The following is a 27,241-nucleotide window of genomic DNA, read 5'->3' as shown; positions in this document are numbered from 1 at the left end:
GTATCTGCTTCGCTCTGTTTTCTCGTCTGTCCTTATTGTGTTCTGGGTGCATGTTCCTTGGTATTGGGGTTATTACCATTGTTTCCTTCGTCTCTCTCGGTATGTCCACCTTGACACCGTGCTGTGTGTGGTAACCTATGTCTAGTCTCTCTACGATGTGTCTGCCGGCTCTAGTCTTAGAGAGGCGTTCATATTGTGCTGTACATTGCGCTTTAATGAGCTCGTCTATCGTGTTGTGGAGGCCTAATTGTAGCAACTTGTCCGTGCTGGTACTGATCGGTAGCCCTATGACTAGCTTGCATATTTTCCGAATGAGGCATTCAATTTGATTTTTTCCGCGACCTGCCATTTTAAGTACGGCGCTACGTATACTACTCTACTTATAACGAAGGCCTGTATTAACCTGATCGTGTTTTCCTCTCTCATCCCGCTATGTTTGCTATCCTTCTGATTAGCCTCATGATTTGCGCTACAGTTCCTTCCAGTCTTCTGAGTGTTTCTCCGTTGTTGCCCTTGGCTTCGATGAGGAGCCCCAATACCCTGATCCTGTCTACCCTGGGTATGGGTTTTACATCGGCCGTCTTTAACTGTATCTCGTCTCTATGGGTGAGATCTTCCCTGTAGTTGCCTGGTTTGCGACCTCTGCGAGTCGGTCTGTACAGTAACAGCTCCAATTTCTCTGCCGAGCAGGTTAGCCCTGTCCCCTCTAGATTGTTTCGACCGCTGCTTGAAGCGTTTGTTCTATTTGCCCGTCACTTCCGTTTCTCACCCATAAAGTGATATCGTCCGCGTATACGGTATGGTTGAGTTCCTCGATTTCTTGTAGCTTGGCTGGCAGCCCGATTAGCGCCAGATTGAATAGCATCGGTGATAAGAACGAGCCCTGTGGCGTACCTGCGCTGCCTATCTCAATCTCCTCCGAAACTAGGCCGCAGACAGGTCCAAACATTTTTCTCAACACCGATGGATCGGCACATAAATCACTTCCCATGAGGGTCATCACGCAGATTTACGCGAAGTAGAAACCGATACGCGCCGATTGGATGGACAGAAAAAGAAAGGGTAAAGCTTTAGCCTGTTAAAATTTTGGCCAAGGCAGGTTCAAACATTTTTCTCAACACCGATGGATCGGCACATATATCACTTCCTATGAGCGTGCTCACACAGATTCACGTGAATAAGAAACGGATACGTGCAGATTTGCTTGTCCGAAAAAAATGAAGAAAGTGGTAGCGTTGTAAGTTAGCACGCGGTAAGTGGTAAGGTAGTAAGTGTACAGCACATTAAAATTTTGGCCCAGAGAGGTTCAAACTCTTTTCTCGAAATCGATGGATCAGCTTAAAAATCACTTCCTATGAGCTTGCTCATACAGACTTAGCGTAAGTTGAAACAGATATGTGCCGATTGACTTGCCTGAAACACAAAAATATAAGGTTAAGTCTATAGCCCCCCAAAACTTTGCGCCAGACATGTCCAAACAGTTTTCTAAAAATTGCTGGTTCGTCACAAAGATTGCACCCCATGAGCGTGCTCACGCAGATTCACTGAAAGTAAAAACGGCTACGCGCCGATTGGCTAGCCCCCCCCCGCCCCCCCAAAAAAGAAACAAACGAAAAAAGGTAAGTCTATAGCCCACTAAAATTTTGCCTCAGAAATGAAACAATTTTCTCAAGATCACTGCTTTGGCGCATGGCTCGCTCCCCATGAGCGTGCTCATGCTGGTCTATTGCGAAGTAGAAACGGATACGTGACGATTAGCTTGGCCGAAAAAATGAAAAAAGAGGCGGAGGCTGTAGCCACTAAAATTTTGCCTCAGACATGTCCAAACATATTTCTCAATATCGTTCATATGGCGCTTCGATGGTTCCGTGTGAGGGTGCTCACGCTGATTTACGCGAAAAAGAAACGGATACGCGCCGATTTTCTTGCCCGAAAAAGTGAAAAAGAAAGGTGAGGCTATAAGCCACTAAAATATTGCCCCAGTGATGTCCAAATATTTTTCCCAATATGAATGGTACGCGGCATAAATATATTTCTATAAGCCTACTCACGCCTACTTACGCGAAGTATAAACTTACGCGCACCGATTGACTTGCCCGAAAAACTGAAAAAACGAAGCTATAACCCACTAAAATTATGCCCCAGAGATGTCCAAACATTTTCCAAAATTTGATGGTACGTTGCGTGGATCACTTTCTATGAGAGTACTCACGCCCATTGACGCGAAGCAGAAACGCATAGGCACCGATTGGCTTGCCTAAAATGTGCAAAAAAGGTAAAGCTATAGCCCACTAAGATTTTGTCCCAGGGATGTCCAATAATTTATCTTAAAATCAATGCTTCGTCGCATAGATCACTTCCTTTGAGCATAGTAACGCCCATTTACGCGAAGTAGAAAGGGCTACGCACCGATTGGCTTGCTCGCAGAAAGAAAAGAAAGGTGTGGGTGTAGCCGAGTAAAATTGTGCCCCGTAGATGTCCAAATATTTTTCTCAATATCGATGGTGCGTCGCTTAAATCACTTCCATTCAGCGCACTCAAGCCCATTTACACGAAGTATAAACGGATACGCACCGATTGGCTTGCCCGAAAAACTGAAAAAGGTAACCCTATAACACACTAAAATTTTGCCCCGAAGATGCGCAAACATTTTTCTTAAAATCGATGGAACGTTGCGTAGATCACTTTCTATGAGCGCGCTCACACGTATCTAGCCGAAGCAGAAACGGATGCGCATCGATTGGCTTGCGTGAAAAAATGAAAAGAAGGTAAGGCTATAGCCCACTAAAATTTTGCCCCAGAGATGCCAAAGACTTTTCTCAATATGGATGGTACATGGCTAGATATATTCCTATAAGCCTACTCACGCCTAAGCATGTGAAGTAGAAACGGATACGCATCGAGTGGCTTGCGTGAAAAAATAATAAAAAGGTAAGGCTATAGCCCACTAAAATTTTGCCCCAGGGATGTCGAAACATTTTTCACAAAATCGGTGGTACGTCGCATAGATAACTTCCTTTGAGCGTACACACGCCTATGTACGCGAAGTAGAAACGGATACGCACCGATTTTCTTGCCCGAAAAACTAAAAAAAGGTAAGGCTATATAGCCCACTGAAACTTTTCCCCAGACATGCCGAAACATTTTTCACAATATGGATGGTACGTGGCATAGATGCATTTCTATGATCGTACACACGCCCATGTACGCGAAGTAGAAACGGATACGCATCGATTGGCTTGCGTAAAAAAATGAAAAAAAAGGTAAGGCTATAGCCCACTAAAATTTTGCCCCAAGGATGTCGAAACATTTTTCTGAATATAGATGGTACGTGGCATAGATGCATTTCTATGAGCGTACACACGCCCATGTACGCGAAGTAGAAATGGATACGCATCGATTGGCTTGCGTGAAAAAAATGAAAAAAAGGTAAGGCTATAGCCCACTAAAATTTTGCCCCAGGGATGTCGAAAGATTTTTCTGAATATGGATGGTACGTGGCATAGATGCATTTCTATGATCGTACACACGCCCATGTTCGCGAAGTATAAACGGATACGCATCGATTGGCTTGCGTGAAAAAATGAAAAAAAGGTAAGGCTATAGCCCACTAAAATTTTGCCCCAGGGGTGTCGAAACATTTTACTCAATATGGATGGTACATGGCATAGATGCATTTCTATGAGCGTATACACGCCCATGTACGTGAAATAGAAATGGATACGCATCGATTGTCTTGCGTGAAAAAATGAAGAAAAGGTAAGGCTATAGCCCACAAATATTTTGCCCCAGGGATGTCGAAATATTTTTCCCAATATGGATGGTACGTGGCATAGATCTATTTCTATGAGCGTACACACGCCCATGTACGTGAAGTAGAAACGGATACGCACCGATTGGCTTGCGTGAAAAAATGAAAAAAAGGTAAGGCTATAGCCCACTAATATTTTTCCCCAGGGATGTCGAAACATTTTTCCCAATATGGATGGTACGTGGCATAGATGCATTTCTATGAGCGTACACACACCCATGTACGTGAAGTAGAAACGGATACTCATCGATTGTCTCGCGTGAAAAAATGAAAAAAGGTAAGGCTATAGCCCACTAATATTTTTCCCCAGGGATGTCGAAATATTTTTCCGAATATGGATGGTACGTGGCATAGATCTATTTCTATGAGCATACACACGCCCATGTACGTGAAGTGGAAACGGATACGCACCGATTGGCTTGCGTGAAAAAATGAAAAAAAAAGGTAAGGCTATAGCCCACTAACATTTTGCCCCAGGGATGTCAAAACATTTTTCCCAATATGGATGGTACGTGGTATAGTTGCATTTCTATGAGCGTACACACGCCCATGTACGTGAAGTAGAAACGGATACGCACCGATTGGCTTGCGTGAAAAAATGAAAAAAAGGTATAGCCCACTAATATTTTTCCCCAGGGATGTCGAAACATTTTTCCCAATATGGATGGTACGTGGCATAGATGCATTTCTATGAGCGTACACACACCCATGTACGTGAAGTAGAAACGGATACGCATCGATTGTCTTGCGTGAAAAAAAGAAAAAAAGGTAAGGCTATAGCCCACAAATATTTTGCCCCAGGGATGTCGAAATATTTTTCCCAATATGGATGGTACGTGGCATAGATGCATTTCTATGACCGTACACACGCACATGTACGCGAAGTAGAAACGGATACGCATCGATTGGCTTACGTGAAAAACTGAAAAAAAGGTGAGGCTATAGCCCACTAAAATTTTGCTCCAGGGATGTCGAAACATTTTTCTCAATATGGATGGTACGTGGCATAGATGCATTTCTATGAGCGTACACACGCCCATGTACGCGAAGTAGAAACGGATACGTACGAAATAGCTTGCCTGAAAAAGTGAAAAAAGGTAATGCTATAGCCAACTAAAAGTTTGTCTCAGAGTTGTCCGATCATTTATCTTAAAATCAATGCTTCGTCGCATAGATCACTTCCTTTGAACATAGTCACGCCCATTTACGCGAAGTAGAAAGGGATACGCACCGATTGGCTTGCTCGCAGAAACGAAAAAAAAAGGTGCTGCTATAGGTGAGTAAAATTGTGCCCCGTAGATGTCCAAACATTTCTCTCAAAATCGATGGTGCGTTGCTTAAATCACTTCCTTTCTGCGCACTCAAGCCCACTTACACGAAGTATAAACGGATACGCACCGATTTTATTGCCCGAAAAACTAAAAAAAGGTAATGCTATAGACCACAAAAATTTCACCCCAGAGATGTGCAAATATTTTTCTCAATATGGATGGTCCGTGGCATAGATGCATTTCTATGAGCGTACACACACTTATGTACGCGAAGTAGAAACGGATACGCATCGATTGGCTTGCGTGAGAAAATGAAAATAAAACCGGTAAGGCTATAGCTTACTAATCTTTTGCCCCAGGGATGTCGAAACATTTTTCTGAAAATTGGTGGTACGTTGCATAGAAAACTTATTTTGAGCGTATTCATGCCCATTGAGGCGAAATAGAAACGGATACACACCGATTGGCTTGCCCGAAAAACTGATGAAAGGTACGCCTATAGCGCACTGAATTTCGACCAAGAGATGGCCAAAAATTTTCCTCAATATCGATGGTACGTCGCATATATAATTTCTTTGAGCATAATCATGCCCATTTACGCGAAGTAGAAACGGATACGCGCTGATTGGCAGCTTGAAAAACTGAAAAAAGGTAGGGCTATAGGCCACTAAATTTTTGCCCGTGCTATGTTCAAAGATTTTTCTCAATATGGATGGTAAGTGGCATGGATCCATTTTTATTACAGTACTGAAGCCCACTGACGCGAAGCAGAAACGGTTTCGCACCGATTGGCTTGCCCGAAAAACTGAGAAAAGGTAAGGCTGTAGTTCAATAAATGTTTGGCCCAGAGATGTGGAAACATTTTTCTCAAGATCGGTGGCACGTCGCATAGATCTCTTCCTTTGAGCGAACTCTTGCACATTTATGCGATGTAAAAACGGATGCGCACCGATTGGCTTGCCCGAAAAACGGAAAGAAGGTAAGGTCACTGAAATTTGGCTCTAGACAAGACAAAATATTTTACCAAAATTCAATGGTACGTCGCATAGATCACTTTCTATGAGCGTACTCACGCCCATTTATGCGAAGTAGAAATGGATACGCACCGATTGGCTTGCCCGCAGAAAGGAAAAAAAGGTGCCGCTATAACCGAGTGAATTTCTCCCCATAGATGTCCAAAGATTGTTCTCAAAACTGATGGTGCGTCGTATAATAGATCACTTCCTTTCAGCGCACTCAAGCCCACTTACGCGAATTATAAACGGGTACACACCGTTTGGCTTGCTTGAATATAAAATAAAAAGGTAAGGCTATTGCCGAGTAAAATTGTGCCCCATAGATGTCCAAAGATTTTTCTCAATGTCGATGGTACGTCAGATAGATCACGTGCTTTGAGCGCACTCAAGCTCATTTACGCAAAGTGTAAACGGATACGCACCGATCAGCTTGCCCGAAAAACTAAAAAAAATAAGGCAATAGCCCACTAAAATTCTGTCCCAGTGATGTCCAATCATTTCGTTTAAGAGCAATGCTTCATTGCATAGATCGCTTCCTTTGAGGATAGTCACGCCCATTTATGCGAAGTAGAAAGGGATACGCACCGATACACACGAAAAATAGAGAGAGAGCGCGACGAATTTCCAATGCGAGCAAAAAGGAAACTTGTGCTGTTTCACTGCAGTGCGTCCATTATAACTAACGATTCACGTAACCTCTTCGTGGTACCATGGTATCATGTGGATCTACAAGAAATCTAACTTTTTTCTTAACGGGTCAAGCGGTGATCACTACTATCATTTTCGGAAACGATTCTTTCATCGCAACCATAAAAAAGAAAAAAAGGAAGAATCAAGCAAAACGCGTCATTTGCGGATAACTATCTTCGCTAATGCGATTAGTAGGCAAGTGTTGGTGCAAATATTGTGTGGTGATGCCACAAAAAGCACAACAGAGGGTATGCACTTGCCCTAACGGACCGTTAGGCCAAGTGTGTACGGTGGTGGTAAGTTCATTCAGGCTGCAAGAAAAAGCATATGAAACGGAGGGAGCAAGTTTGGTCACCCTATCAGAAAAACACAAGAAACCATGGGCCCGTTTGGCCAAGTGTGTAGAAAGGTGGCAAGTGCGTACGGAGGTGGCAAGTTTGGTTAACCTATCAGAAAAAGTCCGAGAAATGGAGGGCCCTTTCGGCCAAGTGTATACGGAGTTGGAAAGTTCGGCCAGCCTGTAAGAAAAAGCCCAAGAAACGGAGGACCCATTAGGCCAATTGTGTATGGAGGTGGCTAGTTTGGTCAGCCTCCAAGAAAAAGCACAAGAAACGGAGGCCCCGTTAGGACAAGTGCGTACTGAGGTGGAAACATCGGCCAGCCTGCGAGAAAAAGCACAAGAAACGGAGGCCCCCTTAAGCCAAGTGTGTACAGAGATGGCAAGTTCGGTCCGCCTGGTAGAAAAAGCACAAGATTCCGTGGGCCCGTTAGGCCAAGTGTGTATCGAGGCGGCGAGTTCTGTTCAGCCTACCAGAAAAAGCACAGGAAATGGAGGGCCCGTTTGGTCAAGTGTGAACGGAGGTGACAACTTCGGACAGCCTGCCTGGAAAAGCACAAGAAACGTTCGGCCCGTTAGGCCAAGTGTCCATGGAGGTGCACAGTTCGGTCAGCCTGCCAGAAAAAGCCTAAAAACCACGGAACCCTTTACGGCAAGTTTGTACACTGGAGGCAAGTTCATTCAGCCTGCCAGAAAAAGCACAAGAAACGGAGGGCCTGTTAGGTCAACTGTGTACGATGGTGGTAAGTTAGGTCAGCCTGTCAAAAGAAGCACAAGGAATGGAGGGTCGTAAGGCCAAATCTGTACAAAGGTGGCAAGTTCGGTCAGCCTGCCTGAAAAAGGACAAGACACGGAGGGCCCGTTTGGGTAAGTGTGTACGGAGGTGGAAAATTTGGTCAGCGCTCCAACAAGCACATATGAAACACATGAAGCACATAGGCCAAGTGTGTACAGAGGCATCAAGTTGGGCCAGCCGGCCAGAAAAAGCATAAGAAATGGATGGCCCATCAGGGCAGGTGTGTACGGAGGTGGCAAGTTTTACCAGCCTGCCAAAAAAGCACAAGAATCTGAAGGCCTGTCAGGCCAAGTGTGTACGGAGGTGGCCAGTTCGGTCAGCCTCCCAGAAAAAGCACAAGAAACAGGTGGCCCATTAGGCCAATCGTGTACGGAGGTGACAAATTTGGTCAGCCACCAGGAATAAGAACCAGAAAAGGAGGGCCCGTTAGGCCAAGTGTTTACGAAGGTGGCAAGTTCGACCTGCCTGCCAGGAAAGGCACAAGAAACGGAGGGCCCGTTAGGCCAAGTGTGTACGGAGGTGGCAAGTTCGGCGATACTGCCAGAAAAAAAGCACAAGGAACAGAGGGCCCGTTAGGCTACGTGGGTACGGAGATGGCAAGTGCGGTCAGCCTATCAGGAAAAGCACAAGAAAGCACGACATCTTTGCCCAAGTCTGGACGGTGGCGGTAAGTATGTCAGCCTGCCAGGAAAAGCACAATAAACAAACGACCCGTTATGCCAAATGTGTGCGTTGGGGGCAAGTTCAGTCAGCCTGCAAGAATAAGCACACGAAAGGAGTGCCCGTTAAGCCAAGTGTTTACATAGATGGCAAGTTCGGTCAACCTGTAAGAAAAAGCATAAGAAATGGATGACCCGTTAGGCCAATTGTTTATGGAGGTGGGAAGTTTGGTGAGCCTCCACGAAAATGCATAAGAAACGGAGGGCCCGTTTGGCCAAGTGTGCACGGAGATGGAAAGTAGGGCCAGCCTGTTAGGAAAATATAACAAATAGAGCGCCCGTTAGGCCAGGTGTGTACAGATGTGACAAGTTCGGTGAGCCTGCCCGGAAAAGCACGAGAAACGAACGGCCCATTAGGCCAAGTGTTTATTGAGGCGACAAGTTCTACCAGCCTGCCAGAAAAAGCACAAGAAACGGAGGGCGAAATACATCAAGTGTGTACGGAGGCGCACAGTTTGGTCAGCCTGCCAGAAAAAGGACAAAACCAGGGAGCCCTTTACGCCAAGTGGGTACAGTGTTGGCAAGTTTATTCAGCTTGCCAGAAAAAACACAAGAAACGGAGGACCTGTTAGGCAAGCTGTGTACGGAGGTGGCAAGATCGGTCAGTCTATCAGAAAAAGCACAAGAAAGGAGGGCATCTTTGCCTAAGTGTGTACGGTGGTGGTAAGTTCTGTCAGCTTCAGGAAAACCACAAGAAACCAACGGCCCATTATGCCAAGCTTGTATTAAGGCGACAAGTTCTGCCAGCCTACCAGCAAAAACACAAGAAAGGGAGGGCCAGTTAGACCAAGTGTGTAAGGAGGTGAGCAGTTCGGTCAGCCTGCCAGAAAATCCCAAAAAACAGAGTACCCGTTACGCCAAGTATGTACGGAGGTGGCAAGTTAGGTGAGCATGCCAGGAAAAGCGCGAATAAAGGGAAGGCCCGTTTGGCCAAGTGTGTACGGAAGTGACAAGTTCGGTCAGCCTGCCCTGAAAAGCACAAGAAACGAACGGCCCGTTAGGCCAAGTGTGTATGAAGTCTACAAGTTCTGCCAACCTGCCAAAAAAAAGCACAAGAGAGGGAGTGCCAGTTAGACCAAGTGTGTACGGAGGTGCGCAGTTCGGTCAGCCTGCCAGAAACAGCACATGAAGCAGAAGGCCCGTTCGGCCAAGTGTGTATTGTGGCGGCAAGGTCGGCGAGCGAACCAGAAAAAGCACAAGAAACAGATAGCCCTTTAGGTCAAGTGTGTACGGAGGTGACAACTTCGGGCAGCCTGCCTGGAAAAGCACAAGAAACGTTCGGCCCGTTAGGCCAAGTGTGTATTGAGAAGGCGAATCGGTGAGCCTGCCAGAAAAAGCACAAGAAATGGAGGGCCAGTTAGACTAAGTGTGTACGGAGGTGGCAAGTTCGGTCAGCTTGCCAGAAAAAGCACAAGAAGCGGAAGGCCCGTTAGGTCAAGTGTGTACAGAAGCACCAAGTTCGCTCAGCCTGCCTGGAAAAGCGCAAGAAACGAACGGCTCGTTAGGGTAAGTGTGTGGAGGGTAAAGATTGGGTCAGCTTGCCAGAAAAAGTACAAGCGTGGAGCGTGTTAAGCTAAGTGTTTACAGAGATGGAAAGTTCGCCTAGCCTGTAAGAAAAAGCATAAGAAATGGTGGGCCCGTTAGGCCAAATGTGTACGGACGTGGCAACTTCGGTCAGCCTATCAGAAAAAGCAAAAAAAAAAAAAACGGAGGGAATCTTTGGCCAAGTGCGTACGGTGGTGGTAAGATCGGTCAGCCTATCAGAAAAGCACGAGAAATGGAGGGCACGTTTGGTCATTTGTGTACGGAGGTGGCAAATATCGCCAGCCTGCCAAAAAAAGCAGAAAATGCAGAAGACACGTTAGGCCAAGTGTGTACGGATTGAGAAGTTCGGCCAGCCTGTAAGAAAACGCCTAAGAAATCGAGGGCCCAATAAGCAAAGTGTGTACTAAGGTGGCAACTTCGGCCAGCGTACCAGAAAAAGCATAGCAAATGGAGCGCCCGTTAAGACAAGGGTGCACGGAGGTGGCAAGTTCGGCCAGCCTGTCAAAAGAAGCACAAGGAATGGAGGGTCGTAAGGCCAAATCTGTACAAAGGTGGCAAGTTCGGTCAGCCTGCCTGAAAAAAGACAAGAAACGGAGGGCCCGTTTGGGTAAGTGTGTACGGAGGTGGAAAATTTGGTCAGCGCTCCAACAAGCACATATGAAACACAGGGTCCGTTAGGCCAAGTGTGTACAGAGGCATCAAGTTCGGCCAGCCTACCAGAAAAAGCATAAGAAATAGAGGGCCCATCAGGGCAGGAGTACGGAGGTGGCAAGTTTTACCAGCCTGCCAAAAAAAAGCGCAAGAATCTGAAGGCCCGTTAGGCCAAGTGTGTACGGAGGTGGCCAGTTCGGTCAGCCTCCCAGAAAAAGCATAAGAAACAGATGGCCCATTAGGCCAATCGTGTACGGAGGTGACAAATTTGGTCAGCCACCAAGAAAAAGAACCAGAAATGGAGGGCCCGTTAGGCCAAGTATTTACGAAGGTGGCAAGTTCGACCTGCCTGCCAGAAAAGGCAGAAGAAACGGAGGGCCCGTTAGGCCAAGTGTGTACGGAGGTGGCAAGTTCGGCGATACTGCCAGAAAAAAAGCACAAGGAACAGAGGGCCCGTTAGGCTACGTGAGTACGGAGATGGCAAGTGCGGTCAGCCTATCAGGAAAAGCACAAGAAAGCACGACATCTTTGCCCAAGTCTGGACGGTGGCGGTAAGTAGGTCAGCCTGCCAGGAAAAGCACAATAAACAAACGACCCGTTATGCCAAGTGTGTGCGATGGCGGCAAGTTCGGTCAGCCTGCAAGAATAAGCACACGAAAGGAGTGCCGGTTAAGCCAAGTGTTTACAGAGATGGCAAGTTCGGTCAACCTGTAAGAAAAAGCATAAGAAATGGATGACCCGTTAGGCCAATTGGTTATGGAGGTGGGAAGTTTGGTGAGCCTCCAAGAAAATGCATAAGAAACGGAGGGCCCGTTTGGCCAAGTGTGTACGGAGATGGAAAGTACGGCCAGCCTGTTAGGAAAAATATAACAAATAGAGCGCCCGTTAGGCCAGGTGTGTGCAGAGGTGGCAAGTTTATTCAGCCTGCCAGAAAAAGCACAAGAAACAGAATGCCTGTTAGGCGACCTGTACATAGGTGGCAAGTTCGGTCAGCCTGTCAGGCAAAGCACAGGCGGAAGGCCCGTTAGGCCTAGTGTGTATGGAGGCGTCAAGTTCAGCCAGCCAGCCAGAAAAAGCAGATGGCCCGTTACGCTAAATGGGTCTTGAGGTGGCGAATCCGGTCAGCCTGCCAGAAAAAGCACATGGAATGGAGGGCCCGTTAGGCCAAGTGTTTACGAAGGTGGCAAGTTCGTCGAGCCTGCCATGAAAAAGCACAAGGAAGACAGGGCCCATTAGGCTATGTGTGTACACAGATAGCAAGTTCGGTCAGCCTATCAGGAAAAGCACAAGAAAGGATGACATCTTTGCGCAAGTGTGTACAGTGGTGGTAAGTTTGGTCAGCCTGATAGGTAAAGCACAATAAACAAACGGCCCGTTAGGTGGCGGCAAGTTCGACCGGCCTACCAGAAGTAACACACGAAAGGGAAGGGCCGATTGGCTAAGTGTTTACAGAGGTGGTATGTTCGGTCAGCCTGCAAGAAAAAGCACAAGAAAGGAGCGCCCGTTCAGCCAATTGTTTACAGAGATGGGAAGTTCAGCCAGCCTGTAAGAAAAAGCAGAAGAAATGGAGGGCCCGTTAGGCCAAGTGTTTACAGAGGTGGATGGTTCGGTCAGCCTGCCAGAAAAAACACAAGAAACGAAGGGCCCGTTAAGCCAAGTGTGTACGGAGGTGGCAAGTTCAGTCAGCCTGCGAGAAAAAAGCACAAGAAACGGAGGCCCCCTTAAAGCAAGTGTTTACAGAGATGGTAAGTTGGGTCCGCCTGACAGAAAAAGAACAAGATTCGGGGGGGGGGGGGGGGGGCGTTAGGCCAAGTGTGTACGGAGAGGGCAAGTTCGGTCGGCCTGCCAGGAAAAGCACAATAAACAAACGGCCCGTTAGGCCAAGTGTGCGTGGTGGCGGCAAGTTCGACTGGCCTACCGGAAGAAACACAAGAAAGAGAAGGGACAAGGCTAAGTGTTTACAGAGGTGAAAAGTTCGACCAGCCTGCAAGAAAAAGCATAAGAAACGGAGTGCTCGTTAGGCCAAATGTGTATGGAGGTAGCAGATTCGGACAGCCTGCCAGAAGATGCAGACGAAGCGGAGGGCCCGTTAGGCCAAGTGTGTACGGAGGTGGTAAGTTCGGTCAGCGTCCCAGAAAAGCACAGCGAACGGAAGGCCCTTTAGGAGAAGTGTGTGCGGAGGTGGCAAGTTCGGCCAGCCTGCCGGAAAAAGCATTAGAAATAGAGAGGCCGTTATGTCAAGTGTGTACGATGGTTGGAAGTTCGTTCAGCGTGTCAGAAAAACCACGAGAAACGGAGGGCCCGTTAAAGCAAGTGTGTACGGAGGTGGGAAGTTTGGCTAGCCTGCCAGATAAAAGCATAAGAAACGGAGGGCCCTTTTTGCAAGTGCGTACGGAGGCTGCAAGTTCGTTCAGAATGTCAGAAATACCATAAAAAATGAAGGGCCTGTTAGGTCCTGTTTGTACGGATGTAACAAGTTCGGTGAGCCTGCGAGAAAAGCACACGAATGGAGTGCCCGTTAAACCAAGTGTTTACAGAGATGGCAAGTTCGGTCCGCGTGCCAGAAAAAGCACAAGAAACGGAAGGCCCGTTAGGCGATATGTGTATGGAGGTGTCAAGTTCGGTGAGCCTGCTAGAAAGAGCGCAAGATTCGGGGGCCCGTTAGCCAAATGTGTATTGAGGCAGCAAGTTTGGTCAGCCTGCCAGATAAACACAATAAACGAACGGCCCGTTAGGCCAAGTTTGTATTGAGGCGACAAGTTCTGCCAGCCTGCCAGAAAAAGCACTAGAAAGGGAGACCTATTCAGACCAAATGTGTACGGAGGTGCACAGTTTGGCCAGCCTGCCAGAAAAAGCACCAAAAAGAGGGAGCCCGTTACGGCAAGTGTGTACGGTAATGTCAAGTTTGGCGAGCCTATCGGAAAAAGCACAAGAAACGGAGGACACCTTTGGCTAAGTGTGTACGGAGGTTTCAAGTTCGGTCAGTCTCCCAGAAAAAGCACAAGAAACGGAGGGCCCGTTAGGCCAAGTATGTACGGAGATGGAAAGTTCGGTCAGCCTATAAGAAAAAGCATTAGAAATGGAGGGTCCGTCAGGCGAAGTGTGTATGGAGGTGGCAAATTCGGCCAGCCCGTTAGAAAAAGCATAAGAAATGGAGGGCCCGTTAGGCCACGTCTTTACGGAGGTGGCAACTTCGCCCAGCCTGGCGGATAACGCACAAGAAATGGAAGGCCCGTTAGGCCAAGTGTGTACTAAGGTGGCAAGTTCGGTCAGCCTCCCAGAAAAAGCACAAGAAATGGAGGGGCGGTTAGGCCAAGTGTGTACGGAGGTGGCAAGTTCGGCCAGCCTGCCAGAAAAAGCATGAGAAATGGAGTGCCCGTTAGGCTAAGTGTGCACGGAGGTGACAAGTTGGGTCAGTGTGCCAGCAAACGCACAAAAACAGAGGGTCCGTTAGGCCAAGTGTGGTACAGCGCCCACATATCGCCTAAAAAGTGGTAAGGCAATAGCCCACTAAAATTTTGTTCCAGAGATGTCCAATCATTTCTCTTAAAATCAATGCTTCGTCGCATATGTCCCTTCCTTTCAGCATAGTCACGCCCATTTGCGCGAAGTAGAAAGGGATACCAACCGATTGGCTTGCTCGCAGAAAGGAAAAGAAAAAGGTGCGGCTATAGCCGAGTAAATTTGTGTGCCACAGATGTCCAAACAATTTTGTCGAAATCGATGGTGCGTCACATAGATCATGTCCTTTGAGCGCACCTAAGCCCATTAACGCCAAGTATAAACGGATACGCACCGATCGGCTTGCCTGAAAAACTATAAAAAGGTAATGCAATAGCCCAATAAAATTTTGTCCCAGAGATGTCGAATCACTTCTCCTAAAATCAATGCTTCGTCGCATAGATCACTTCCTTTGAGCATAGTCACGCCCATTTACACGAAGTAGAATGGGATACGCACCGATTAGCTTTCTCGCAGAAAGAAAAAAAAAAGGTGCGGCTATAGCCGAGTAAAATTGTGCCCCATAAATATCCATACATTTTTCTCAATATGGATGGTTCGTCGGTTAGACCACTTCCTTTGAGCGCACTCCAGCCCATTTACGCGAAGTATAAACGCATTCGTACGGATCGACTTGCGTGAATAAAAAAGAAAAAAAAAGGTAAGGCTATAGTCCCCAAAATTGTGCCCCATAGACGTCCAAACATTTTTCTCAAAATCTATGGTTGGTCGCATGGATCACTTGTTTTGAGCGCACACCCCCATTTACGCGAAGTAGAAACGGATACGCACTGATTGGCCTGCCTGAAATAATAGAAAGAAGGTAAGGCTACAGTCCACTAAAATCTTCCCCCATAGTTGGAATTTTGATTGTGGCGCAGCAAAACACTTTTTTCCTTTCAGTTAGATTTGCTGCCCGAGAACGTACATTCCACACGACGATAGGCTTGCCTCAGAAAAAAAAAGAAAGGTAGGGGTATAGCTCATTAAAATTTAGGCCCAGACAGGCCCCCAACATTTCTTTCGTAAGAGATGGTTTGTCGCATACATCATTCGTTATAAGCCTGTTCACCCCGATTTGCGTGAAGAATAAACGGATACGCTCAGGTTGGCCAGCCCTTCCCCCTCTCCCCCCCCCCAAAAAAAAATAAATGAAGGTAACGCTGCACCCTATTAAAGGTTTGGAAAAGGCTTCATGAGCCCCCTTCCCTATTCCTGCCCGCCTGTTACGTCCTTGTTATGCCCCGCTTGCTATGCCCTGCTGGTGCATAACAAGTTGGAATATCCGTGAGCCTGTGAATGCTTGCTCCTGGTGGGGCTTATCTTGTCCTCAAACAATAATCGTCACCTATATTGCGCGCCTTTATTTTAGGCTGATTGCCCGGATCCCCGCACGCTTGTTGAAAGCACACTTTGTGTGCAGTTATCGAAGAGCCGTGCTAGTGCACTGACGTCACGAACGGCACGTATGACATTGCGTTTATGAGAGGAAGCTTGAGAGCCCAGAGGGTTAATGGAAGAAAATGCATGCAATATAGGTGACTGTTATTGTTTGAGCGCAAGATATGCCTGAATGAGTGTAAATGTCTTGTATCGTATACACTTTAAGAAAAGCTTGCAACCTTTGAAGTTTATCTTGTACCCGAACAAGCATCGTTATCCATCTTAATTTGCACGCTTTTTCTTTATTAGGAGGGAATCCAAAGGAAAATATTGAGTCGAGCTGGATTGATAGATTATCTGTCTTTTTTTCCGCGCCATTTTGAGTCCTTGCCGTGAAATTCGCCACGAGAAGTGCCACTGCCACTCCTCAATTAGAATCGCTCGCGCGATATATGAATAGCGGACGTAATCGACGCACCACCTCGTCTGCCGCTTTCTGCGAATCAGCCACTGCTGATGTAGCGTCAGCTCTCAACTCGAACAGGGCGGCGTTCGGCATACCGGCCGCTTCGGCGCTTCGCTTGTACACATCTCGTAAACGTCTCTCGTTTACCGGCGACCGCCCGGAAGAACGAACCTCGCATCACACGAAAAATTAGGGTGGCGCCGCTCCGATTTTCCATTTTCGTCGTTTTGTTGCTTACAAAAGCTGTGTTCTCGCTTCGGTACTTCTCGGTCACGAATAGTATGTGCGTTATCAGCGTGGCATAGCATTCTGGCGAGGAAAGCAGCGAGCGCAGAGCTTACGAGAAAAGAAAAAAAAAACGCGAGCAAGACAGATGAAGATAATTGTTGTGAGAGAGGTATGCCCCCAAATAGTGTAAACTTAGTGTGTCTTAGTGTGTTGTGGCGGAGCATTTCTTTCACAGCCGTGGAATTTTTGTCCGAAACCAACAAATGTCGACGAGGTCCGTCCCAAACGCTCGTGCAATAAGTAAATAAAAGAGTGGGAGAGGGTGCAAAGGCACTGCTCTCTCCATTCGAAGGGGCGCTACTGGCCTCTAGTACGAACGGGACTGCTGCATGACAATGCAGAATTTCATGCATGCCCTTTTTGTGCAACCTATTTTTAGTGTTCGTTGGAATGGCGATGGACGAACATACCGATTAAAAGATCAATGTTAAATCTTTGGTGTCATTGGGCAAGAATGGTGTAGAAACTCATGAAATGTTGGAAAAGGCCTATGGAAATGATACCCTAAAGGGAGGAACTGTGGTCAGGTCGGTTCAGCGCTTTTTTTAGGGGGGGGGGGGGAGGCGGTGAAAACCACCAAAGAGCACGCAAGATCAGGACGCCCTTCGACTTCGCGCCTAGAAGAAAACACCAACCGCGACAAATTTGGCCATTTTGAGATAGAGCTGAAGTGGCAAAGCAAGGAGTAGAATAAAAAGAAATATCAGCGAAGGGAAACAAGAAATATATTAAATTTTGGGGCATTACATGCCAAAACCACGATATGAATATGAGGCACGCCGTAGTGGGGGCGTCCGGATTAATTTTGACCACCCCGTGGAAATGGGACCGCCGCTTCCGGGATTTGATTCCGAGCTATCGGGCTCAGCAGCGCAACGAAAAAGCACTACGCCAACATGGCGGATGGACCAACGCCACGAAAAGCGCTGAATAACGAAGCAAAAGTCCTACATGTTGATCGTGGCTTTTTTTTTACTGCCATAAAATTGGGCACAACGAATTTGTACGTCAAGCTTTCAATACTGCTGCTTTCTACGTGTAGGTACTGAAGCGTCAGAAAGATCGTGTGAGACTCGTGTGCGACCAAATTTGTCGCAGGAGGAGTCCTGGACTCTACACTACGATAATGCCCCTGCATACTCGGTATTGAATAGTGTGTCTTCGGCACGCAATGACATTACACTGTGCTGGAACACCCTCCTTACTCGTTATATTTAGCCACCTGCAAATTTTTCTTTTCGTTCCCCATATGCAAACTGGTGCTTCAGGGAAGGCTGTGTTTCGGGGATGCAACAATTCAAGCGGAAACGACATACGACATCGCTGTTAAAGCACCCAATGCAAGGGGACTTCCAAGGGCGCGCATTTTTCCAGCAATGAAAGAAAAGGTGCAACCAACGAATTGTGTGCAATGGGGAGTATTTTTAAGGTGACCACATCGATTTAGCTGACAGATCGTGAAATGATTTTTTTTAAAACGTACTGCACGATCTATTGAGATCAGACCTCGTAGAATTTTAATTTATTTATTTGCGCTGCCGAGGTGTTCGAACGGAATGTGACAGTTGCGGTTTTCTAGTTTCCGTTTCTTGTTCGTAGATGCTATGCGCAGGAAAGCGTCGAGCACGAAATTTTTTAGTAGAAACCAGAAATCAGACGTGAGCGTAAAAGTAAGCGATGGCTATACTGATTTACACAATGTTGTACTTGTCTATGACCTTTTCTTGCTGAGTTAAAGCGTCGTCTTCTTCTGCAATAAATACACGACAGCAATGTAACATAACTTACACCTTTAAATGTGTATGGGTGTAAATAGGTCGACAACTCGCGCCCGTACACAGAAAAAGAGGGTGTAATGGTGTGAGTTATAGACCGGCTTGCACAGTCATTCCCTTTTAAAGGCGTAAGTTATCATTCCAGCAGTGACAAAACAGTGAGGCGCGAGGCTACGCGTGAATTTCGTCGCGGACGTGCGTCGCTCTTCTCGAGTATAATAAATGTTACAAAAGAATCCACGGTTGGACGCGATTTCTCACCGACGTGGCCCGATCCCGAAGGTAGTCAACTGGGTCACTCCCGAAGGTGGTACAATGTCACATAGCGTCTCCGGCTGCGGTACAAATCATTCATCTCTTCATTCGGCGAACTATGCTGCGCTTGCAACGTTCCGTACGAGACCGATTGTCCACGCCAGCCAATAGACGCGAAATGAAAACACATATACAGCTGTGTTCAAATGTCGCATTGGGAACTATCGTAATCGTTAGTGAATATTTTTCTTACGTTTTTTACTTTTGCATATTCATTTAGTTCAACAATGCACTTGCGTTTGGTGGAGGGTCTAGAAGAACTTAATTTAAAATTTAATTATGGAGTTTTACGTGCCAAAACCACTTTCTGATTATGAGGCACGCCGTAGTGGAGGACTCCGGAAATTTCGACCAGGTCGGGATCTTTAACGTGCACCTAAATCTAAGTACACGGGTGTTTTCGCATTTCGCCCCCATCGAAATGCGGCCGCCGTGGCCGGGATTCGATCCCGCGACCTCTCTAAATGAATGAGGATGCGATTCACTCGCGCACCCGAGCGCGTGCGCGTGACGTACACCGCCTGTGGTGGTGGTGCTTGCGCAACTTCGTTTAACGTCGGTTATGCATGCCTAACATCGGCGACAGCTTTGCTGTACATCCACTTTCACATAGTGAAATGGTGGCTATTTCCTTTTTCGAGGTATAAGGTTACCATGCGCCTCGTACTACGTAAGCTACGTACGATACGCTTCATTACCTACACTGAAAGGCAAAGAGATAGGCACACTTTGCTGAGAGCGAGATTTCCTTGGTTTAGAAATGAAGATTACGGTTGATAATTTTCCACTCTTGCAGAAGAGTACCGCCGTTACGAACCTTGCGATTTGTTTTAAAGACAGTTTAGATGTGTTCCTGACATATCTTGGCGCTGCTTTATGAGTTATACCGGTCTGATCCTGGCGCCTTATTAAGCTTTCTTTTCGAGATTACCAGTGGCGTAGCCAGAAGGGAAGAGGTGAGGGGGGAAGGTGGGCTCACGGAGCAGTTGCCCCTTCTCACTCTCCTTGTCCACGGTCACTTGCGGACAATAGCGGAATGAACCGAGACATGATGAAAACCACATACGTGTCGCCTTTAATTGCACCTGGAGGCAGAAGAGACAGTAAATCAATGTTCCGGCGCGGCACCACATATTGCACAGGTCGGCACGCATACCCGGCCAAGCTTTTAGAAAAGGGGTAAACAGATGCGTTTGCCGACGAATACCACGACTTAAATAAAAAAGAAAATACAGAAGAAAGGAAAAGCAGACGATGTTCACACCAACAGGAAGAAAACAAGTTCATTAGTCGAACCGTGGGTAGCCATGCATACGGTGCACACACACACGCACACGCGCGCAAAAAGAGAAAGAGAGAGAAAACTTCATCTAACGTCTTTTTATACAAAAAAGCCTGTCGCCTCGCGCATATGTACAGTGCTTCCGCGTGAAGTACTTCCTGGGTGGAAGTGAAACACGAAAAGAGCAAAATAGCGACAGGGGATGAAAAATAAACAAGCAACAACAACAACACTAAAACTTAACTGTTCGTCGCCGCAATGGTAGTGTTATTAGGGTTCGCAAGCAAAAGTTAAAGGGACACTAAATATGACACTTGACAATATTGACAATGACACTGTGACAAAGCAGTTGAGGCTGGTAAAGCGTTATTTCAATGGCCTTTATTTCGATAGTCTACCTTAATTGACGGGAAAATGCTAATTAGTGGAACAAAATAAAGACGAGCATTCTTTTGAATTTAGCGCCGAAACAGATCACAAAACGTCAGTGTGATGTCATCAAATAAAAAAAATGTGTTTGTGCCGTTTTCGCCCCGGAAAGGTTCTCAAAAGACTTGCTATACATTGAGCCTTTCACTCGTTTAGATTGAAATGTGGTCATTCTTTACCGGAAAACAATTAAAAAGGGTTTACTGACGTCAACATCCGTGACGTCACGGCAAGCTGGTGCGGGAACATGAGGGTGGAGCTGCCACCTGTGGTTTTGGTGTTGCACTTTTTCTCCAGTAAGCGTGGACTTTCTGCCACTGCGGGAGTGTAATTCGCTAATATAGCCTAATTTAACGTTTCACTTTAGTGCCACTTTATAGAAATATGCAAAAATGTGAGGGAGCAGTTTGCAGAGTTTCACGTGGAGCTCGCAGAAAACTTGCATCGTCTGGAGTTACGACACTCCAAAACTGGAAACTCTCTCCGCGGATACAATTGAAAAGGGTGGTCATTCGCATATTAAGGTTATCTTTTTTGTATTCCTTGTTTGATCACCGAGACGTACGGTGCCAACCGTACGCGCACTTCCGAGCCCGCCATTCTGCTGAGACGGCCAAATATGGCGCATTACCTTCAGAAAACAGCGCCTGCAAAGTTCGCGGCTTAGGTTTTTCGCCCAGGAGTGGGTGTCCACTCAGCGCGATTGTTTAAAAAAAATTGCGATAGGTAGTGGGACGCAGTGACTCAGCGAATGGCTAACATCTATACCACTTCGGCTTAAATTATCCCTCATGCAAGCCTGAAGACTTTCTTTTACACTTGCTACTACACTTGAAAACTGAATTTCTCAGTAACGCCGTCAAGACGAACGGTCACCCTACATGCACTTAGTTAAAAAAAAAAAAAACGCCGTTAAAACGGTAACAGGGAAAAGCTAGGCTGTATATGCAGAATACGCGTTCTGCGCACCTGTGTCAATACCGGCGAGTGAAATCATTTCGCCGTCACAACAATCGACGAAACGCCGCCGGCGGGTAAGAAGAAAAGTATAGACAATGAACGGGAAGTTAGCGAGTTTCTCGCGTCACTTTTCTAAGCCCAAGAAGTCGGTTGACGTCACGAAACTTTCACGTGTGGAGCTCTAGCACATATAATTCGAAAACAGTCGACCTCATCACAGAAAAAAAAGCAAGAACAAAAAACGAAAGTTGAGGGTGGGAAAGGGGTCTAGGTGGTGCAGACAGGCGACCAGAGACAACCGGCAGCATTGTCAATATTAACTGTAACGCACCCGTTGCATCACATGAATACACGGACAACCGAAACGTGTCGTGTCGGCAGTTTAATTTCCTCCAAAAGGCGCCCAAGAACGGCTCCACCCTAGCAGTACGGCTAAGCTTTAGAACGCAGAAAGCTTGGTTTGACTGCTAATGGGAGCCCGAGTCTCTGCAGTGCATGTCGATGCCTTACGCGATTGGTCGATTAATCGACAAATCAGCTATGAGTACTCAACAGACCTTGTATGCAGAGGCATTTCGGTTAATAGCCTTCGCGAAGACGCAAGTGCGGACGCCTACAACCGTTAGCTGAGTTTTCATAAACAAAACCACTCGGACGAAGATTTGGATAACCACACGGAAGTTCCTGACGTGATACCATGTGATCCCAACTAGTACCTCCGCTAAAGTTAGAAACGATTGCAAGCAGGGAACTAAAGTTACCTGTGCACGCCCTAACAAAAATTATACAACTATTTAAATTACATCACAACAGAAAGTCGGCATGACGTTCATTGGCGAGCCACAACATAAAAATCCAACTGGGCGACTTGCGAAAAAACCCAACGTTTCATTCCTAAAAGTTGGCTTTCACACGTTCCTGCTCTATAGTAAGTGGCGCAAGTATTTCCCATACGGACCCTATTTGAGCGTCTTGTGACGTCAGAACGTAAACACGCCAACAGCGCCATTGCTGCAAGGGTGTGCCGCAAGCTGTCGCTAGCGGTGGCGCCTCTTGACAATCCGGTCGTGCTACGCGATGCACGTCAGCACTATGCTATGGGCGTGACGCTGAAATCCGAACGTTGAACAAACTACGCATGGAGTAGTGACATTGCCTCCGAGATCGGACGGCGTGCACTGCTTACGCGTTCCGCCCAATCTCGGAGGCCACGGTAGTGGATCGTATTTTGTAAGCGCTCCGCTACGGAGGCCCTGTTTCGCATGGGGCGTGTGTAAAGTACTACAGGAAAGAAAGTTCTCGAGAAGGCGTTATACAACTAACAGTTCAGCACCGTGAAAGTTGACGCGCAGTCTTGCTATCTTTCCCACCTCTATTCGCCGACGATTAGAATTTGATCAGTCACTTAAGCACTTCAGCATGCGCCATGAAATCTTTGGCGATCGCTATCCGTAGAACCACTACGTGCTTCTTGCACCTAACAACACTGCAAAAACGCTAGAAAGCGAAAAAGAGATGTTACACTCTTCGTCCGAGAAAATTCACCGACAATACTCGAAGTACACGCTCTATATAGTACACGCTCTAGAACCGGCGTCTGAGAAAATGCCGGTCTTTTGTTTTTTTTTTCTTCCCCAACAGGCGAGATGTATCTTGGGAAGCGTAACTGTCTGTACACGCGTGATAAGATTACAATATTTCACAACGCTGCGCGCCTCGGTAAAGTTTTATGCCGAAGCCCACCATTGCACAAAGACTTGCGTGAAAAAGATAGACGACGAACACACACAAAGGGCGCTATCACGACTTGCACATATCGCTTGAGCAAGAACTGTTCCAGTCGTCTTCCGTGACGCGATGCACAAGTCCGAGCGACAGGCGATCGCGACAACACACACGCGCACACACAGCGGCACACGCACAAAGAAGACCGCAGGTTCTTCGAGAACGGCGGGTGTGAACACATCCCACTTCGCACCGAATATTCCTAAGTACATTGGGGAAAGAAACGAGAAAAAGACGTATGTATGGCCTTTTCGGGAACGTCGTTTACAATGCCAATGCACATTCCGTCGTTTGCGGTCACAATAGGCAACGGATAATCTTAGTGTTTTTTCTGGTTGGCTTACGTACGCTACCCACAACTTTCTCTACTCAAGCACGGAGTTGATGAGGTGAAGTAGTCCCCTCACGAACCAACGGCATCGAGAAAACTGCATTTATTCTTTGCAACTACAGGGAACGCGTAACTTCTGGTTGGAGAAGCAAGGTCAAGATTGGCTTTCCTGCGCGGAACGTAACGCTGTCTGTTCAAGTGCGACCACTCCATACATTAACGCCTCCGCAAGGCCTAATGAAAGCTTAGTCAAGATGGAGGCTGTTCGGCTGTTTCGGTTCTACCGTGCATAGGAGGCGAGCTCTTGACGGCCTTGCGTGGCTGTCGTCAGGTGTCGGTGACCATAACAAGCTCATAACAGGCTCGCGGAGCGACGTCGCGCGAATGAGCTGTAACGCCGCTCGGTGGAGACAGAGCGGACATTTACCGCTGGCTTTGAACGCCGTACACGTTCATTCTTACCGTCTGCTCCGCAACGCTGCCACGTCCTCCCCGAGTAGTGCACTTAAGTCTGACCAAAGTGTGAGCGCCGGTAGCCCGTAACCTGACAACAAAAAGCGGTTAAACAGCTTTAACTTTTCCTGGACAAATGGGTGCTTAAGAAGGGCGCGGAACAAGGATGGTTCTTATACCTCGAGCCTACTTGTGCATATCATATTGACCGCAAATAAAGACGGGGACAAAGGGAGAGAACACATAAACAGCACGGGCGGTAACTTTGTTGAAAGTTACCGCCCGTGCTGTTTATGTGTTCTCTCCCTCTGTCCCCGTCTATATTTGCGGTCAATATGATATGCAGTAAATACCAACTAGGCCAAAGTGAAGGTCTCCTGGAGCCTACTTGTGTTTATTGGAAATTTCCCATAGCAGGAATTATATTTCTCGAGAAGCGGCAGCAAGGAAATGACTACCATGTTAGCCTTTCTTTTTGTTTCTCTCTCAATTACAGGCTATCAGCTTGCGCAGACCGAGCGTCCCGACACAAGCGTGTCGTACGCGGCTGTAAGGTTACGATGAACTGACAAGTGACAACTTGCACATTCCTTAGAAATGCGGTTTCAGTGACGTAGCCCGTCATTTCCACGAATACCGGTGTGCGCCAACGAAGCTAACTGTGTTCGAAGAACACATCAACGTACTGATAGATACAACTGGCACTTAGCCTCTCAATTTAGCGGGGTTTTTCTTGTTTACGACACCGCCGGATTCTTAAAGCACTGCCGCTCAACTAAGGGTTTCAATGTCGGCCCCTCGGTGATTCTTGAGCTATGGTTTCGTTATCCAGCACCTTCAGCGCTCACTCGAAGAAGCAGGAGCGCAAGTGCCTTCCTCAAGCAGCCCATCAAATCGCAGAGGAACGACGTCGAACCGTAAGGGGGCTCCTTGGACCGTGTGGCAGCGCCGTCTGCCACTCCAAAAATGAGGTAGCCCGCCAAATGGAAGAGTGAATAAAGAATGTGGGCATAATAAGCATGACTTCCTAGATCGAGCTGCGCGCGGATCTCCGGGGCCATTGTATAAGGCTAACATGCTCGCGCCTCTAGTCGGGGCAGCATTGAATGATGAAACAATACGGACATAAGACCGACCTTCGAGAACGAGCTGCGCGCGGATCTCCAGGGCTATGGTATAAGTCTAACATGCTGGCGCGTCTATCTATATTCGGGGCAGCATTAAAGCGAGAGAATGCCGACATGCGAGCAACTTATTTTTTGCAGTTTCATTTCCCGCGTTTTTCGTACCGGCTCTAGGCAGTGAAGAGTGCTACATGGTATGAAAGTGAGGTCGCCTCTGATCGAAATGTTGCAAGTGCCATCTATCGATACCCACAGCGACACTTCAACAATCGCTGCTTCACCTTTCGCGACCATGATGCGGCGAGAGGGACTAAAATAACGCTAAAGTAGCGACAGAAAAACTCCGTGAGTTGCGCGAGAAAACCGACGTAAGTTTGAGGTCATATACGCTAACAGGCGACGATAAAAGGGGAAGCTGACACGCACAAACACACGATCCTGTACAGTGAACTGATCCGCTAAAGACGACACCACAGGCACACGTACGCACGAAAAAAAAAGAGAAAGAATTCAGCAGTGATCCGGGACACAGATGGCGTTTCAAATCGCAACGTGCATTTTCAGGGGGCGAAGTCCGCGGGTGCTGAAGACAGAGATAACAATCGATTCGGAGTCATTTCACTGGTGCCACATGAGCGGCAGACTAGATAAAAAAAGGTCACAGCCACCGTTCCTAAGGGTAGTCCGGTTTTGATTCTTGAAGGGAAAGAGTCTGACGGTACTGGCTTGCGTCGGCCGAACGCACACTGATATGCCTTGATCGAGTTCTTTCTACGAGACTCGACTGGTTTCCCAAGCCGTCACGTGAGACGATCCTCCTCGGTCCATCTCGACTGCTTGCGCTTACTTCGGTAGAATCAGCAGGGGGCAACGACACCATGACATCTTTCAACAACATCCTCGCTTGAGTTAAGCGTACTAGCAGGTAGGCGTTCACAGAAATCAACCATCAGTGCGCTTCTCTTGTCGCTTTTGACTTTTTGTGTATCTGCAGCTCTTCATTTAGGAGCTACGAATCTGGAGCTGCCCATGACACAAGGTCGAGCTCTATTCTCCATAAAATGACTTTCGGCACTTTTCTGAAAGAAACTCAGGTCGGTGTACCGAAGCGACGGCTCAAAGCTGGCAGTAGCACTCGTGCTTATATTGCAGCCGCGCTTCTCGAGGCTTAAAGTTGCGGCGGTCGTAGAACCGCTCTCAGATTTGGAGGAGAGTTTAGTAGGCTTTCGCACTTGCAGCGTGGCGGTAACGGAATCGACGCCGAGTTTTATCCTTTCTTTTTCGAAGGCGTCTTCCCATCTAGGCGGGCAACTCGGGATGAAGGAAGCAAACTTGTATCAGGCGGACGTGTGCGTCACATCGTGGCGATGCAAAAATGGTGCGGCTTCTGCGACAAATCGCTGTATGCAAAGAAGCACGTGTAGCTAGAAAATGTCATACCGTGGCATGTCCATCGTTGCATGTAGTCGGGTTAAACGCGCCGCCCTCAGAGGAAAGCGCACCCAAACGTTTCGAAGCGACAGAGATTCGAAACGCGCACACACACAGACAAAAGGGCAGTCGCAGCGGCATAGAGGTTGTCACGTCGTCTGTTGCGAGCTTCGGTTTCCTTCTGCGCAGTTTCTTTTGTGCGTCCACATGGAAGCAGTGTCGTGCTCGTGCTTTTTTTTTTTTCACTTGCTCCAATCAGCGGTGGCGACTATGTTGGCGGCGGCGGCAGCGGCAGCGGCGGCGTGCGAAGCCTTTCAAACCCAAAAGCAGGACGAGGATTTCGCGAGAAGTATGGCGGCGAGCAGAAGAGCAAGTGAAGCGGTCTGCGATGCGCTGGCGCGGCCACATTGCCTTTTCAGTTCGGCCTCCTGCAAGCAGACAGAAAAGGAACACGTAAGAGACAAGCGTAAATGTAACATTTTTCAAACTACATGTAAATTGGAAAGCCCCAGCCACGACGGCCCAGGAATTAAGGTATTTTGTTTATTTCCATTATTTTGATGCGCCACAGAGTCATTTTGGCTTTACAGCAGTGGTTAGGGGGAAGTAACAGATTCAGAAACAAACGTAGACGGAGATAATTAGATACTGCACAATAAAAACCTCGGCAAATATGGCAACCTTGCGAGATACAAATAACAACCTCCTGCAAGCTCATTGAACACTAGGCAAACCACAGGAAATGAAACACTTCCAAGGTCTTGTAAAAAAGCTAAAACTGACACTTCGCGATCGTGTTCTTCAATATACGCCCTTGGCTGCCACAAAGTTTTGAGATGATACAATGAGTCCAAGCAGACTGCAGCTTTCCCACTTAAATTA

General features: G+C 47.3%; 1 protein-coding gene across 2 annotated transcripts in view; it reads right to left on the bottom strand.

The window, feature by feature from the left end:
• Window positions 1–24,171: 24,171 nt before the first annotated feature.
• Window positions 24,172–27,241, bottom strand: part of LOC126528236 (voltage-dependent calcium channel subunit alpha-2/delta-3-like) — a 189,729-nt gene continuing 186,659 nt past the window's right edge. For both annotated transcript variants that reach the window (XM_055069215.1, XM_050176122.2), the window contains one exon: window positions 24,172–26,787. In XM_055069215.1, coding sequence (XP_054925190.1) covers window positions 26,674–26,787 — 114 coding nt within the window. In that variant the 3' untranslated portion in view covers window positions 24,172–26,673. The remainder of the gene's footprint in view (window positions 26,788–27,241) is intronic.

This window comes from Dermacentor andersoni, chromosome 9 (genome assembly GCF_023375885.2).
Source record: "Dermacentor andersoni chromosome 9, qqDerAnde1_hic_scaffold, whole genome shotgun sequence".
NCBI classification, from domain to species: Eukaryota; Metazoa; Arthropoda; class Arachnida; order Ixodida; family Ixodidae; genus Dermacentor; species Dermacentor andersoni.
This window is presented reverse-complemented; position numbering and strand designations above follow the sequence as displayed.